A 17,467-nucleotide genomic window follows, 5' to 3' on the forward strand; every position below is an offset into this window, starting at 1 on the left:
ATTGTGAGGACGATGTCTAAGGTGGTGAACACCCAGGTTAAGCCGAGCTGGGGGTTAGCACTATTTGGTGTATCGGATGAGCCGGGAGTGCAGGAGGCGAAAGAGGCCGGTATTCTGGCCTTTGCGTCCCTGGTAGCCCGGCGGAGGATTCTGCTACAGTGGAAGGATGCGAGGCCCCCGAGCGTGGAAGCCTGGATCAGCGACATGGCAGGGTTCATTAAATTGGAGAGGGTAAAATTTGCCTTGAGAGGGTCTGTGCAAGGGTTCTTCAGGCGGAGGCAACCGTTCCTAGACTTTCTAGCGGAGCGTTAGGAGGTGGTCAGCAGCATCAGCAACCCAGAGGGGGGGGGGGGGGGGCGGTGTACTTTGTGTTTTCTACTGTGTTTATTATTGCTTAATGGGGGGTTTATATATTGGGGGAATTCGTGATGTAGTTGTAAGATGTTTATTTATGTGTTCTTTGTTTTTCTTTTTTCTGTAAGGGGGGGGTTTGTTGAAAATATGTAAAAATTTGAATAAAAATATTTCTTTAAAAAACGTCAATTCCGCTACCTGGGGATCCAGATAGCCCACGACTGGGCACGGATCCATAAATGGAACCTGACCAGTCTGGTGGAGGAAATTAAAAAGGACCTACAGAGAAGGGATGCACTCCCGCTTTCCTTGGCATGGAGGGTGCAGATGATCAAGATGAACGTACTGTCGAGGTTCCTCTTCCTGTTCAAATCCATACTGATCTTCATCCCCAAGGCCTTTTTCCAAGGGATAGACAAAATAATCATAGCATTTGTGTGTGTATGCGTGGGAGTGGGGGGGAGAGAACCTAAGAATCTCCAAGTCTACACTGCAAAGGAGGAAAAACATGGGTGGCCTGGCCCTCCCAAACTTGCAATACTACCACTGGGCAGCCACAGCCGAGAGGGTGAGGGGATGGATATGAGAACTGAACACGGAATGGGTAATGCTGGAGGAGGCCTCCTGCAAGGGAATGACTCTCCGAGCCCTCTCCACGGCAGCGCTCCTATTTCCCCCTGGCAAAGCACACATCCTGCCCAGTGGGGCAGCCAAATTGAGGATATGGAACCAAATGAGACAACATTTTGGTTTAACCAAGATATCCTCCATGGCCCCCATCTGCAGCAACCACAAATTCCTGCCATGCTAGACGCCACCATTAAAAAGTGGTGTTAGGACCGGGGGGGGGGGGGGGGGCTAGCAGTCAGGGACTTTTAAATGGGGGACTCGTGACCCTAGACAATCTAACGGAAGAACTGAAGCTGCCAAAAGGACAGGAGCTCCAGCACCTACAAATCAAACACTTACTCTGCATGGAGACGATGAGGTACCTTAGGGCCCCAAGAGACACTTTACTGGAGGAACTACTAAATATGGACAGCAAGGGGAGGGGTTACTGTGGGGACATCTACGGACGACTGCTGGAAAGGGCAGGGACACTATTAGACGGCGCTAGGCAGAAATGGGAGGCTGAACGCAGGACAGAAGCGGGTTGGGGACACTGGGGTGAAGCACTATAGAGCCACTCCACCCCTTCCTGCACAAGGCTAAGCCACATGCAGTTTAAAGTGTTGCACAGAGCTCACCTAACCAGAACCCGAATGAACAGGTTCTTCCCGGAGGTGGAGGATAAATATGAACGGTGCCAGGGAGGCTCGGCCAATCACGCTCACGTATTCTGGGCCTGCCCCAGACTTGTCAGGTTCTGGGCAGCCTTCTTCGAGGCGATGTCCAAGGTTATGGGGATGAGGGTCGAGCCCAAGAGTGGCAGTCTTCAGGGTTTCACACCAGCCAGAACTACATATGGAGAAGAGGGCCAATGTCCAGGCTTTTGTTTCCTTAAAAGCATGCCGGAGAATCCTGCTCGGCTGGCGATTAGCAGCACCACCCACAGCTACAGACTGACTGCCAGACCCGTCAGACGTTCTCTACCTGGAGAAGATCAAGTACACCATCCGAGGGTCGGATGAGGGCTTCTACAAAGCATGGGGGCTATTCAAGAGTACACAAAGCAGAGAGGAGCTGGGGGGGGGGGGGAGGAACCCAAGGGAATAGCAGGGAGAGACATGGGGAAAAACTGCCCCCCCGCCACGAAACGTGAACAGGAACCGCATAAGAGCGAAATACAGCAATACGACACCTGGGGCGAAAGGGGGTGCCAGGAAGGAGCCTGCCTACCAACGGGGGAGGAGGGGACCGACAGAGAGGTGGGTGTAAAATTGTACGTAAAAATCATACCTTGTAAATATTGTGTGTTTTATATATTAAACTGTTATACTGTTAAAATTGGAAAATGCCAATAAAAAATTTTTTTTTAAAGAAATTCAACCACAGAGTGGTGAGCCTGTGGAATTCGCTACCACAGGATGTAGTTGAGGCCAAAGCATTGTATGTTTTCAAGAAGGGCAAAAAAGATCAAATGATACTGGGGGAAAGCAGGAACAGGTTACTGAGTTGGATGTTCAACCATGATCATAATGAATGGCAGCGCAGGCTCGAAGAGCCGAACTGCTTCCTCCTGCTTCTATTTTCCATGTTTGTTACATGTGCCTTCCGCACTATTGCATGTTAATGCGTCTTGGTACCAGGTGAAATTTGCTGGGAGACGTTGCTTTTGGATTGGCAGCCTGAGATGAGAGGTAGAGCCTTATCAAAACCAGGCCAGGAGGGGGAAGTCAGCGGTCTGATTTCAGCTGCTTGAAGGTGAGCTCCTGCGTGTCGCTGTCCGATTGCTGAGGCCGCGCGGGTGAAGGAGTAGCGCTGTCCTCCAGCGGGAGGGGGCGCTCTTGACGTGGGCGGGGCCTGAGGTGGAACTGGAGGCGCGGCGCTCTCCTCCAGGGGCGGTGTTGGCGGAGCGGCCGCTGGCACTGCGTGGGTGAAGGAGCGGCGCTGGCGTTGGCGGTTGCCGGGGGATCACATGAAGGAGCCTGATATGGATCTGTTGTTGCGGAGCTAAGATTAGAGCCGGGCAGGATGCGGAGGGGGAGATGGAGCGAATGGAGATCACAAAATGCTAACGGGGTAGAAACACAGAGGGGAAAAATGAACGCAACCAAATTAATATTAGAAACCGACAGCCCGCTCGGGCAGCGGCTCGTTGCCAAGTGAACTTTGTTGTGGTGTTTTTGCTGCTGCACGGTTTGTGTCACCTCTCCGCCCCCTCCCCCTCGGTGAAACCTCGCGAGAGGCTGCCAGGGATTCGCAAAGTTGAACATGGCGTCCAATCTGTTAAAGGTAAGCGGGGCCCCGGCTCGGGCACTCGGAATCCCGGCAACCACCCCTGCCCACATCTCTCAGCCGCCGCAGCTTCCAGGGTCACTCGCCTCCTTCGGGAGTGTTTGATCAGCTGCGTTGGTTGGCGTGGAGGTTGAGTGAGATGCGGCGGCTTTCTGAGTGTCCAATTGTCTCTCGCCTGCACGACGCGGGCCTGGGGCTCGGTTGTGAACGGCCCGGCGAGTGAGGAGGGAGAAGAGGGACTCGAAAGGAGAAAGGTCACCTTTTACATGCGCGCTTCTTCCGATGTCCCCTCGGTCTTAGCAGCAAGCCGGCAGCCCTACGTGTTTGAAGTGACGATCTTACCTTATGGTGTGTGAGAGGATTTTATAACACAACAGAGACTTCTGGTTGTGAGCGTAGAATGCAGTCTGTTTCACGAAATTTAACTCGGTTCAACTTTGGGTTTAGGTTATGTGTTGGATGATATTTTGTTGCAAAAACTAAATCTGGAGCGTTGCCATCTGTAAGTGGAACTGTCTGATTTGTATCACAGATGCCTGAATCACACTTCCCACGGCAATGATGCAGAGGAAGGTGAATTTCTTAAAATATACTACTAAACTGAATCGAGATGGCTGGAAGCATGGGCAATCAGCATCTGTGGAGAAAGACATTCTGTGTTTCAGGTCCATGTTCTTCATTGGAACTGAAAAATAAGGGCATGTTGATGGGATCTAGAAATAAGGATAAAGGAGACATGTTGTGGATTGCAAATAGTGTTAGTGGAATAATATATTTTGAATAGAACCCTTAGGAATACTAGGATTTTATTTGAACTGTTGTACTCAACTTCTCTGAGTTTTGTACTTCCAGATATTTTTGTTTGATAAAAATATCATTCATGTGGAAATAATGCATTGAAAGACTGCAACTTTTAAACATTGAGCCATTAGCATCTAAATACTGAAGTTTCTATTAAGGATTCAGTCTTGTTTCCCAAAGTGAACTGAGAATGCAAATTGGGTTCTCACTCATTCTTTAAAAGTATATGGTGGAGCAGAATGTTTTACAATGTAATTGCACCGTGTTCATTCATATGCAAGAAGTAGATTTTATTTTATTTCTAATTAAACTTTAATGTACATTTGTGTATTTATTAAGTGATACTTTAATACAAATCTGTATCCAACAACACTTTATACTAATGTTAAAAAGCAGTAAATGTTCTCTTCTGGCAATGCTCCCATTAGCAGAAATGTCAAGAACCAGAAAATATAGATGGCAAAAGAACCAAAAGTGACATAAGGAAAAAAGCTTTTGTCTAGTGGGAGTTACAATCTGGAGTGCACTGCCTGAATGTGTTTTGATGGAGATACAATTGTGGCTTTCAAAGGGGAATTAGATAAACATCTGAAAGGAACAGTATTTACAAAGCCACAGAGAAAGGGCTGGGAGTGGGGTGCGCTAAATTGCTGCTGAAGGGCCAAATGTCATCCTCCTGTATGTGTAACCATTCTATGATTCTTCTATACAGTCCAAGCTTTGGTGTGAAACTGTACTGTTTGATGTGATGTGAACATAGTGTAAAACGTTTAAATTGTGCTTGGTGATGGCTTGTCAAAATTAACTGTATTTGCATAAGGGGCTGTTTAGCACAGGGCTAAAGAGCTGGCTTTGAAAGCAGACCAAGGCAAGCCAGCAGCACGGTTCAATTCCCGTACCAGCCTCCCCGAACAGGCGCCTGAATGTGGCGACTAGCGGCTTTTCACAGTAACTTCATTTGAAGCCTACTTGTGACAATAAGCGATTTTCATTAATAATTATCTTTTAGTATGAAATGAGAGTAGGGGGTCAATAAGGGTGGGACCTGTACGAGAGTGCAAAAGTCATTTACCTCTTTATGGTTTCATGTATATTGTTTATTTTGTTGTTGTTACTATACCAAAAATACCTCAATAAAATGTTTATTAAAAAAAAGAGATAATTTGGACAATTTACAATAAGTCTATTCGGGCATAACCACCTTAAGGAAAATGGGAGAAATGGAATTTTCAAAAAAGTTTATTAATTGTTATCGTTTTGTTTTCCAAACTAGTGTGGAAATTGGGTAAAACAATGTTGAGTTCTTAACACTTTGTATTTAGTTTGGTTGAACCAAAATCATAGTTCTTGTTACCTCAAATTATTTGGACATCAGTTCTTTCAGGATTGAGCAGTTACTTTGTTCATAAAAGTCTAGGTTCAGTTGAACTCAAACTTAATGCATTAAAATACTTCTATCTGTTCTTTAAATGGTAAAAGAAAAAGCTGCTTTCTACTCATTAATGCATCTAAAAAAATTTGTTCGTAAGTTAACGTTGCCTTGTGGGCAGCACGGTAGCATTGTGGATAGCACAATTGCTTCACAGCTCCAGGGTCCCAGGTTCGATTCCGGCTTGGGTCACTGTCTGTGCGGAGTCTGCACATCCTCCTCGTGTGTGCGTGGGTTTCCTCCGGGTGCTCCGGTTTCCTCCCACAGTCCAAAGATGTGAGGGTTAGGTGGATTGGCCATACTAAATTGCCCATAGTGTCCAAAATTGCCCTTAGTATTGGGTGGGGTTACTGGGTTATGGGGATAGGGTGGAGGTGTGGACCTTGGGTAGGGTGCTCTTTCCAAGGGCCGGTGCAGACTCGATGGGCTGAATGGCCTCCTTCTGCACTGTAAATTCTATGATTAATATATTATAAAACATTAATTTTTAGCTGAACTGTTTCAGTGCTGCCGATATATGGAATAAATGGGTGGCACGGTAGCACAGTGGTTGGCACTATTGATTCACAGCACCTGGGATCAATTCCCAGCTTGGGTCACTGTCTGTGCGGAGTCTGCAAGTTCTCCCCATGTTTGCGTGTGTTTCCTCCCGGGCGCTCCGGATTCCTCCTACAAGTCCCGAAAGACGTGCATGTTAGGTGAATTTGACATTCTGAATTTTCCCTCTGTGTATCTGAACATGCGCCGTAGTGTGGCGACTAGAGGATTTTTACAGGAATTTCATTGCAGTGTTGATGTAAGTCTACTTGTGACATTAATAAAGATTATTATTAATTATTATGAAAATGCAAGTGTCAAAATGTGTGTATTTTAAGAATAGGCAAATGAGGGTAAAAGGAGGCATAGAATCATAGATTAACAGTGCAGACGGAGACCATTCGGCCGATCAAGTCTGCACCGACCCTCCAAAAGAGCACCCTACCTAGGCCCAATCCCCCACCCCATCTCCGTAACCCCACCTAACCGTTGGGACACTTCGGGGCAATTTAGCATGGCCAAACCACCTAACCTGCACATCTTTGGACTGAGAGGAAACCAGAGCACCTGGAGGAAATCCACGAAGACAAGGGGAGAATGCGCAAACTGCACACAGCCACCCAAGGTTGGAGTCCAACCTGGGTCCTTGGCAACAGTGCTGCCGCTGAATTCATTTTGTATTGAAGGAATTGTTTGGGAAGATGGCCAATCTTTGCTGCTGTTGTGTTATAACACTAACGGAGCATCATGATTTTGTTCCATTTTACGGGGCATCATGATTTTGTTCCATTTTACAAGGGCCTCTAGACCGAAATATAAGATTAAAATCACCTACCTACCTGCTTCTCAAGTGCAAGCTTCATTATATATAATTGGTATCACTGCCGTATCTGTGTTTATCTGAAGGAGTGTAATATAAATCCTTTAATGTAAATAACCCAAATCTGTTTTTTTTAAATATATTTAAAGTACCCAATTATTTCTTTTCCAATTAAGGGGCACTTTAACATGGCCAATCCACCTAACCTGCACATTTTTGGGTTGTGGGGGTGAAACACACCCATGGGGGTAGACACAGGGGGAATATGCAAACTCCACATGGTCAGTGACCCAGGGCCGGGATTCGAACCCGGGTCCTCAGTGCCGTATGCAGCAATGCTAACCAATGTGCCACGTGCTGCCCCAAATCTGGTTTATGAGCACCAGCAGTGCCTTGTGAAGGCAAGGACTGGTGGGGTAGTGGTTATTTTACTTCTTGGGTAATCCAGAGGCCTGGATTAATATTCCAGAGAATTCCAATCTCATTCTGGTAGTTCTTAGATTCTAAATCAGAAGTAAGATGCCAGTATCAGTAAAGGTGGCCATGAAACCATCGGATTGTTGTAAAAGCCTAATACCTTCTTGTGAAGAAAACGTTCTTCTTGCCCTGTGTGACTCTTGATTGCTCTCAATTGCTTTCTACCACTTTTATGTATCCAATGGTGGGCAATAATTACCAGCCTTTTCAATGCCCATATCCTGAGAATTAATTAAAAGAAAACAAAAATCTGATGTAGCTATCAGCAATGAAAGTTCTTGCTTTCTGAAAAGGACATTCTCTATTTTCTCTTCATAGTTGGGCTTTTTTAAAATGAGCCTAGTATTTGACAGTGAGAACTCAACAGCAGTGTTGGCTAAAATCGCAGCTATGACCAGTACATAGCACTTTCCTATTTATTTTCATAGTTTTTTTATTGACAGCAGTCACTGACTGTTCTCATGGAACAACTAGTTATCCATGGGATTTTGTTGACTGAGATGACTAATGAAACCAATCTCATCATAATTTGACATTGAAACATCTTCTGACATGTGTAGATGCTAATAGTTTACTATGTACTTTAGAAAATGTTATCAAACAACTGCTAAAAGGTGGTATTTCAAGTCTCTTATTGGGTAAATCTGATTTGCATTTCCTTTTTCACCTGCATGTTAAGAGTAATTGGTGGTAAAAGTTAACAATGAAATAGATTAGCACAAAATAATTTTTTTTAGGGAGAACCGAACAAGCCAAATCTTTTTTTCTGTTCTCATTTCACCTTATTTGCCTCTCTGCAGAATTTGTTTAACTGTCTTTTAACCCATTTCTGTAGTTTGCTTCAGTGACATTTAGAAAATATTTCCAAAAGTGTGAGAGAACTCCAGTTTTTACATCTCTGCCTGTTGTCAAGTTCTTGATAGATCAATTTCTTCTTGATCCATATCTTTGGGTGCTTGCAGAGTTAGTGCATAGCAGTGTGCAAATGCAATACTTTTCTCTGACTGCATTTGCAATTTGTGATGCGACAACCCAACCTTGAATATCAAGTATTTAAATTCATTTTTAGAATGGTGGAGAATATCGTTGGTAAGACCACCATTTATTGCCCATCTGTAATTGGCCTGAGAAGATGGTGGTTCAAGTGGCTTCAAGCACTACTTCCAGAGATGATAATCTGAGAGCTTGAGTTCAAAAAAAATTGAGTTCAAATTTTCATTATAATGGGATATGAACTAAATCTGGGTTATTAGTGCACCCCTACATTGTACCCTTGATTCTTCCAATGTAGAATCCACACTTTGAACTCAAGGATCAACTTTTCAGCTGTTTTCCTTGTTAGCTTTCCATCTCCAAATTCTCTTTCCACCTAGACTTGCTGTAGCCTAGGGTGCATGATAGGATCCTCTTTCTACTGTTGGATCCATCAGTTCCACATCATCCTCTAGTGCAGTATTCTCATTTCCACCATTTATAAAAACTGAAAAATATTACTCTGTATTTGAGATGCCTTCATCTTTTTTTTAAAATAAATGTTTTATTTAGGTATTTCTTTGGCATTTTAACAGCAACAAAATCAACAATATACATAACAAGAAAAATATATACATAGTGCAAATTCCACCACCCTCTCCCGCAGGTCTTGCCATTACGTACCCCCTAACCTATGCTAACCTAACACCCCCTCTTTTCTGCTGATGATTAGTTCTCTGCGAGGAAGCCGACAAATGGTTGCCACCTCCGGGCGAACCCCAGCAGAGACCCTCTCATGGCAAACTTCATTTTCTCCAGGCAGAGGAAGCCTGCCATGTCTGAAAGCCAGGTCTCCGATTTCGGGGGCTTTGAGTCCCTCCAGGCCAGCAATATACGCCTCCGGGCTACCAGGGAAGCAAAGGCCAGAACGTCCGCCTCTCTCTCCTCCTGGATTCCTGGGGCCTGCGAAACCCCAAAAATCGCCACCTCCGGACTCATTGCCACCCTCCTATTTAATACCGTGGACATGGTGTCGGCAAACCCCTGCCAAAACCCCCTCAGTTTTGGACAGGCCCAGAACATGTGGACATGGTTCGCACACCTATCCTCCACCCCAAAGAACCTGCTCATCTGGGCCACTGTCATGTGAGCCCGGTGAACCACTTAAATTGGATCAGGCTGAGCCTGGCACATGTTGCGGTAACATTGACCCTTCCTAACGCGTCCGCCCAGAAGCCCTCCTCAATCTCTCCCCCCAGCTCCTCCTCCCACTTTCGCTTCAGCTCCTCGGTTTGCATCTCCTCCGAACCCATAAGCTCTCTGTATCTGCCTGAGACGCTCCCCTCCCCTATTCATCTTCTAGAGACCACCCTGTCCTGAATCCCCCTTAACGGCAGGAGTGGGAAGGTTGGTACCTGCTTCCGTAAGAAGTCCCGTACCTGTAAATATAAGGAGTTCATTTCCCCCAGCCAATGCAAACTTCTCCAGCGCCCTCATACTCGGGAAGCTACCTTCCAAGAACAAGTCCCCCATCCTCTCAATCCCCGCTCTCTGCCAAATTCAGAACCCCCCGTCCATCCTCCCCATGGCAAACCGATGGTTGTCGCAGATTGGGGACCACACTGATGCCCCCTCTGCTCCCATTAGTCTCCTCCACCCTCCACTGCCCCCAGACTCTCAGGGCCGCCACCACCACTGGACTGGTGGAGTACCGCGCCGGCGGGAACGGCAGGGGCGCCGTCACCAGTGCCCCTAAACTTGTGCCCTTACACGAAGCCGCCTTAATGTGCACCCACGCCGGCTCTCTTTCCCCCCCCCCCCACACCATGGCTATGTTAGCCGCCCAGTAGTAATTACTGAAATTCGGCAGTGCCAGCCCACCATCTCCCGACTCCACTCGAGCATTGCCCTCTTCACCCGCGGGGGCTTGCCCTCCCACACAAAGCCCATGATAATCTTATTGATCCGCTTAAAAAAGGACCGCGGGATGAAGATGGGGAGGCACTGGAAAACGAAAAGGAACCTTGGGAGGATTTCTACCAACTGCACCCTACCCGCCAGAGACAACGGGAGCGCATCCCATCTCCGGTAATCCTCCTTCATCTGGTCCACCAACCGGGCAGGTTCAATTTGTGTAGCCCCTTGAAGCCCTCAGAGCAATTGCCAGCGGCTCTATCGCCAGCGCAAACAGCAGTGGGGAGAGGGGACGTCCCTGTCTCGTCCCCCGATATGCCTTCATCTTAAGCATAGACTCCAGAGGCAGAGACTCCTTCTCCCATCCCACAGTGAATCTGTTTTCCAACCTTTGTTTTGCAATTTACTTGGTTGTAAAAGCCCATTTTTGCATCTTGATTATCTGTGAATCTAGCCATTCCTTTTTAGTCTTTCTAGTCTCCTTTTTCCACTTCCTATTAAAATTCCCATATTTGTGTTTTTTATATCTATCTTAAATATATATATATATTATGTAAAGCCTGACTTTACAATACAATTTCCTTCTTAACTTTGTTTACTTTCAACCTGTTTATCCATGGAACATATATTTTGATGCACCTTCTTTCCCTCTAAACAGCCAGTGCCCTATCTTATATTTGAGGTTTTATATTGTAGATTTTTTTCAGCCCAAATAATTTGGGCTCAGTCACTTTCCATCTCACTGCACATTGCTTTGTTTGTACTCCAGGATATATCTTTGAATCTTCGCTATGCTTTTCTAATACTTTGTGATTACTATTTTCCAATTTGTCAGAAGAAGCCATGGATGGATTTGGCATTATCCATTTTGACCTCATTCATTATCTTTAATCTGATATATTTTGGGATTGTTAATCATATCAACCAGTATTGATGCCCTGTTTCTGCTTATCTCCGAATGTACCTCTGGTTTATCTTATCTGTTTGGTAGTCTATAGTCTGTTTGGTAGTCTATAAGTCACATTAAGATGTGGGCCATTTCCCGTTCTCATTTGCAATTCCTGCCTCATTGCAATCTCTTAGATCACCTTACGTTTTGGGCTGTGATGGAATCCTTTACTAATCCTGCCACTTCACCTTTATTATTCCCCACTCCATTTCTCATAGGAACTTGAACTACGGTCCCAAAAAATGTACACTATACTGGATCTAGCCAAGACTTTGTACAGTTGCAGCACCATTTCCTCATTTTTGTATATCAGCCTTCTTGAGAGAAAGGACAACATTTCACTAGACTTTTATTACCTTTTGTACATGTACATGGTCTTTTAGTCATTTGTGTATAATAATAATAACCTTTTGTTGTCACAAGTATGAAGTTACTGTGAAAAGCCCCTAGTCGCCACATTCCAGCGCCTGTTCGGGTAAGCTGGTACGGGAATTGAACCTGCGCTGCTGGTCTTGTTCTGCATCACAAACCAGCTGTCTAGCCCACTGAGCTAAACCAGCTTTTTTTTTTTGTGGGTACCTAAATCCATTCCTTCCACAAGCATGACCCTGCGATTCCTATCGTTTGTCATTTCACTTCTCTCTCTTGCACCCATTCTGATCTTTCTGTACTTTACCTGCTACTGTAGGTAGCTCAAAGAAGCTCAATGCAAGTTCAATGAGCAGCACCTCATCTTTCAACTTAGCGCTCTTGAGTTCAACAGTTTTAGATCAGACCCTTTTGCCACCATTTTATTTGTTTTGCATTCCATTCAGATGCTTGCATTCTTTCTATTCATACCTCATCTGGACGTCATTATGGATCTCATTATGGCAGTTTGTTTATCTCTTAAAATCTCTTGCCTTCTTTCTTTTGGATTCTTTTATCTATATTGGTTCAGTTCTCCCCGCTGCTTTATTTAACCCCACCATAAAGATATTGTCAGTCAGTTGTTCCAGAAATCACTTTTGTGTCCCAATAATCTAAACTTTTCTCTTCTGCACCAGCTTTACAGTGACATGTTGACTTCCTCTCCTTCGCTTTTCCAGTATATAACTGCTTCTTGCTGTTTTTGTTTTTCAATTTAGTACTCACTGCGATATCCCAAATTTATTACTATCTATGTTAATACTTCTGACATGGATCAATGAGTTTTTGGCTGCTCTACCTCCTTATCAGAAATGTTTCCACTCATAATGACCATCATTCAGGGCTCCCACTAATGATGCTAAAATAGGTATCTATCCTCTGACTGTAGAATTACCTCAGATAACCAATTTCATATTCATGTATTGAACCTGCCTCATATATTCCTCTAATGTGCTGCATTATTGCTCAGGCCACCCTCTGATATTATTACCACAGTTCTCCTCGTACTTGTTCAACACTTGAGTATCTATTGGGCTGTTCCAGTATCTGAGGTACACTGCCCTTGAGAATTGTCATTATGTTGGCCCTACTGATGGGCATCCACCTTTTTGCATTATTCATGTATCTTGAATTGTTTCATGCTGTCTCTTGGGTGACCATATTCTGGTGAGTATCCATAAACTCATCCTCTGCAGCATTGGAACAATTGTTGCTAAAGCACAAAGATCATCTGCTCCCAAGACTCAGTTTTCCAATATTTAGTGCAAATATGCTGTCCCTAGATACACTGAGAATCTGTGGTAGATTGTATGTTGTACTCAACGTCCTTCACAAGGCTTCTCGGCACTGCTGTCACTTTACAAAATGTAGATAGTGTGGCCTAAATGACAAGTGGGATTCCACACCCGTGGGAACTTTGCTAACATCACACAAATATTAATTTTCAAAAATAAATCTTGTCTATTGATGCTGAATTTCCATTGAGGTTAAACTCTCCTTTCTCACCTCCTGTAACCCCAGATTGAACTTTCAGTATTTTGCTTTGATTTATACTGTTTTGGTAGGTTTTTCTTCCTCTGAAAAGATGATCAGACTATATGTAATCAATTAATTAACTAACCTATTAAGGCCTCAAACCAGCAAATTTAAACAACTACATTTTAGCTGTAATAGAAGTAAGTTTAAATAAATGTAACACTCCACATACAATAAATGTATGAACAGTAGACTAATATTGGAACTTGCAATTAGTTTCAACCTAACTAATCTCCATTGCTTTCTTGCATGGCACACAGCAATCCTCTCCCAATGGATGGGTTATATAGGATACCACAATGGTCCAGAATTTGCGATGGAGAGTATGGTGGAGCTATCAGCGCCTGTCACAATTGGTGGCAATCTGTCAAACTTCTGCAGTCCACACATGCATGGTTAAACGTGGAAATCTGAAAGTTGCATTTAGTGATACTCTGTTTCTTCATAGAGTGTGCTGTTATCACCTTTACTGATGGACCTCTCATTCAAAGTTAGTGAAAGTACTGCAACAGCATGAACTTTCCATACCTGCTCGCTAGTTCCACACTAGAAATGGCTGAGAGGGTGGCACGGTGGCGCAGTGATTAGCAGTGCTGCCTCGCAGCGCCAGGGACCCTGGTTCAATTCTGGCCCCGGGTCACTGTCCGTGTGGAGTTTGCACCTTCTCCCTGTGTCTGCGTGGGTCTCGCCCCCACGACCCAAGGATGTGCAGGGTAGGTGGATTGGTCACGCCAAGTTGCCCCTTAATTGGAGAAATAATATTTTTTTAGAAGGCTGCAAAAAATTATGACTGGTGCCTGCTGGAGTAAGTGATATTTTTATGGTGTACTATTTATTACTGAACAATCTCTCTGGCCCCGAAAAGATTACATTTTCAAGTGTTGGTCTTATATTCTCTGGAGAAAATTAGTGTTTGAGATTTGCTACTTGTCTGTCTCATCTCTCCCTAGTCCCATCTGTGTTTCCCAATCTTTATTTCACTTCCTGTGTATATAAATTTAAATCTAGTTTATATTTTTGGCTTTAAACTTCCTGGCTTGTACTCTGTGTGTCTGAGGATTTTTCATTCTGGCTGAAGAGCCAGATTATTCCTTGCATGCTCATACACCACAGATCTCATGTAGAGACTGATGCCGGAGGGGAAGACATGGATTGGAGGTAATCTCTGTTGATAAGTGCAAGAAGTACATGGGTAGCTGTCTATAATGTGAACGAACATCATTCCTTTGCTACTGATAGCAAGTCCAGGCTAATGCATTTTATTAGAGAATATTATAACTCTTCCTCATACATTTTTGCATAAAAAATGATAGTAAATGCTGTCATTAATCATTTAGTGTTTAAGTTATTTTCAAATTGTGCCACTTCACATAATTGTAATATTCATAGATTAAGTAGAACTTAAGTTGCATCTGAAGGAGAGTCACAGGTCCTTAGAACACTTTAGATTTAGATTTATTGTCATGTGTACCAATATAGGACATAAGATAAATACGCCATGTAAATGCACAGACATAGACATTGGGTAAGGTATATGGAGTGTGTAGAGAAGGTGCATGGAGAGATCAGTTCATCCATAAGTGAGTCATTTTGGAGTCTGGTAACAGCAGGGGAAAAAGCTGTTTCTGAATCTGCTACTGTGTGTTCTCATACTTGTGTATCTTCTGCCCAATGGAAGATGTTGGAAGAGAGAATAACTGGGGTGGGAGGGTGATTATGCTGCTCGCTTTCCCAAGGCAACGAGAGGTGTCGACAGAGTCAATGGATGGGAGGCGGGTTCGCATGGCTTTACATCAATAACAGCATTTAAGGTTTTTTTTAAAGGGAAAATAGTGATTCCTCATCTAAAAAATTAGCATTTTGGAATTGAGATTTTGAATAGATAACTGACTATGCATCTCGCATTAATAACTTAAATCTGCTTTCTGATAAATTGGATTTCAAGACATGCTATCCCCTTTTGAAATCAACAGAATGTGAATTATTTAAACAGTAAGTTTTAGAGTAGTGCGTTTCAATTCCCCATCCTGTTTTTGACTAGATAATTTTGGCGAATTCTCAAGTGGAGGTCAAATCCTTCTTTATCTCACAAAGCAAAATTAGGTGGTCCATCTTAGGATGGGCAGTTACAAAAAAAATCATAGTACAACCTGATGACTTCTGCTGTAGACCTCTCTTCGAATTACTGTGCTTTGTCGGGGCATTAATAGTTTTGATGCAGGAGATTATTTTTGTTACGAAAAAGCATTTTTTTGTTAATTGTTCTCTGATTTAAAAATGCAATTTTAATTGTGTAATTCACAAAGTTAGTTGTGGAAGATATTAGTAATGGTTTATATTGAAATTTAATTTTTTTCCACCCATTGCTCTGAGAAATAAGTTGCACAACATAATCTAAGATGGGAGATGTAGAATACAAGTTTGACCGTGCCATTCTCAACTCATTGAATTTATATATTAGCTGCACAAAGTTAGAGGGGAAAAAACAAACATAGTAAGACTACAAGCACATTATATGGTTAAAAAGTAGTTTATCCAACCTTAAACAGGTTGGCTAAATTATCAACCAACGACTGCATTCGGGAGACCTAAAAGAAACATTTAAAGATGCCTTAAACTCAATTTAGTTCAGACATAGGGAGAATGTGCAAACTCCACATGGACAGTGAACCAGGCCGAGATTGAACCCAGGTCCTTGGCGCCATGAGGCAGCAGTGCTAAAGTAATGTGAAGTTGAGGTTAAAATTAGACCAGCCATGATCTCATTGAATGGCCGAGCAGGCCTGAGGGGCTGAGAAGCCTACTCCTCTCCTAATTTTTATGTTAGTATGTTCATCTCTCCATCTCCTTCACATACTTCATAACTGTCCTGAAAACCTACCTCCTTGATTTAACTTTCGTCGATCTCTCCTAAGCTTTCTTTCTTTGGATTAAGAACCTGAACTAGTAACCTTCTGACTTAGAGGCAAAAATGTTCCCACCAGACCAAACTGACACATGACAACTCTTTTATGTCAATTAACACCATAACTATGTTCATCTTTAAAGCAAAAAAAGTTGCAAGGTGCTTTAGAGTGATATGAAGGAAACTAATGCTAATTCAAAGAAAGAAATCTTAGGCGGGATCGACGACAGTTAGATCAAGGAGCAGGAGTAGGCTTCTCAGCCCCTCAGGCCTGCTCCGCCATTCAATGAGATCATGGCTAGTCTAATTTTAACCTCAACTTCACAATACTTTAGCACTGCTGCTTCATGGCGCCAAGAACCTGGGTTCAATCCCGGCCTGGGTCACCGTCCATGTGGAGTTTGCACATTCTCCCCATGTCTGGGTGGATCTCACCCCCAGAACCCAAAGATGTGCAGGGTAGGTAGATTGGCTGTGCTAAATTGGGAAAAAAATAACTAGGCACTTTAAATTTAAAATAAACTTTGCATTCCTACCGACGTCTGATACCTTTCACTCCCCTGCTAATCGAGAATCTATTTACTTCTGCTTTAAAGATATTCAAAACGCTGCCTCAGCCACCTTTTGAGGAAGGAAATCACAGTCCCTCATCCGTCTGAGTGAAAAGTCTTAAATGGGCAACCCCTTATTTTAAAAAAGTGGTCCTTAGATCTAGATTCTCTCACAAGAGGAAACATCCTTTCCACATTTACCCTGTCAAGTAGGAATTCCAGAGAGTGGGACTGGATTGGCTGAAGGCAGGACATCAGTGATAGAGAGAAAGTGGGATACACAGCAGGTTAGATTTGGAGGAACGGAGTTGGTGGGAGAGGCCTAAGTGCTGAAGGAATTTAGAGATGGGGCAAGGCATTGGAGGATTATGAATTTGAAAACTTAAAGTTGAATCACTAGGGTCCGGTGGGCCAGTAAGGACAGAGGCAATAAACAAGAATAATATTTACTGAAGGTCTTTGACATATAGTAGACAAAATATCCCAGATGTTTTGTAATGCTACGGAAGTCGAAGTAGATAATCTTAGTCGTTATTTCCTACCCATCATTTTAGATTGGAAGCTGCGTTCAGGATACCAGAATTGAAAGGTGTAGTTCAGCCTGATAAGTACCCATGGGAGGGAAATGGAGTTGGTCATTAGTCTGTGAACCAGACTTGAGGGGCTGAATGGCCTACCCCTACTCTTGTGCAATTTAAAGTCTTCCAACACCAGGTTAAAGTCCAACAGGTTTGTTTCGATGTCACTAGCTTTCGGAGCGCTGCTCCTTCCTCAGGTGAATGAAGAGGTATGTTCCAGAAACACATATATAGACAAATTCAAAGATGCCAAACAATGCTTGGAATGCGACCATTAGCAGGTGATTAAATCTTTACAGATCCAGAGCTGGGGTAACCCCAGGTTAAAGAGGTGTGAA

At 43.7% G+C, this 17,467-nt stretch overlaps 1 protein-coding gene across 2 annotated transcripts in view; it reads left to right on the top strand.

Moving 5' to 3' along the window:
- The first annotated feature begins 2,895 nt into the window (after positions 1-2,895).
- The window catches only part of LOC140391834 (cullin-5), a 119,698-nt gene continuing 105,126 nt past the window's right edge, over positions 2,896-17,467 (top strand). Inside the window, exon 1 of one of the 2 annotated variants that reach the window (XM_072476777.1) lies at positions 2,896-3,249. In XM_072476777.1, the coding sequence (XP_072332878.1) occupies positions 3,229-3,249 (21 nt within the window). In that variant the 5' untranslated portion in view covers positions 2,896-3,228. Of the gene's footprint in view, positions 3,250-3,396; positions 3,601-17,467 lie in introns of those variants that run through there. The other variant, XM_072476778.1, reaches the window with a different exon arrangement.

Source organism: Scyliorhinus torazame, chromosome 15 (genome assembly GCF_047496885.1).
Source record: "Scyliorhinus torazame isolate Kashiwa2021f chromosome 15, sScyTor2.1, whole genome shotgun sequence".
NCBI classification, from domain to species: Eukaryota; Metazoa; Chordata; class Chondrichthyes; order Carcharhiniformes; family Scyliorhinidae; genus Scyliorhinus; species Scyliorhinus torazame.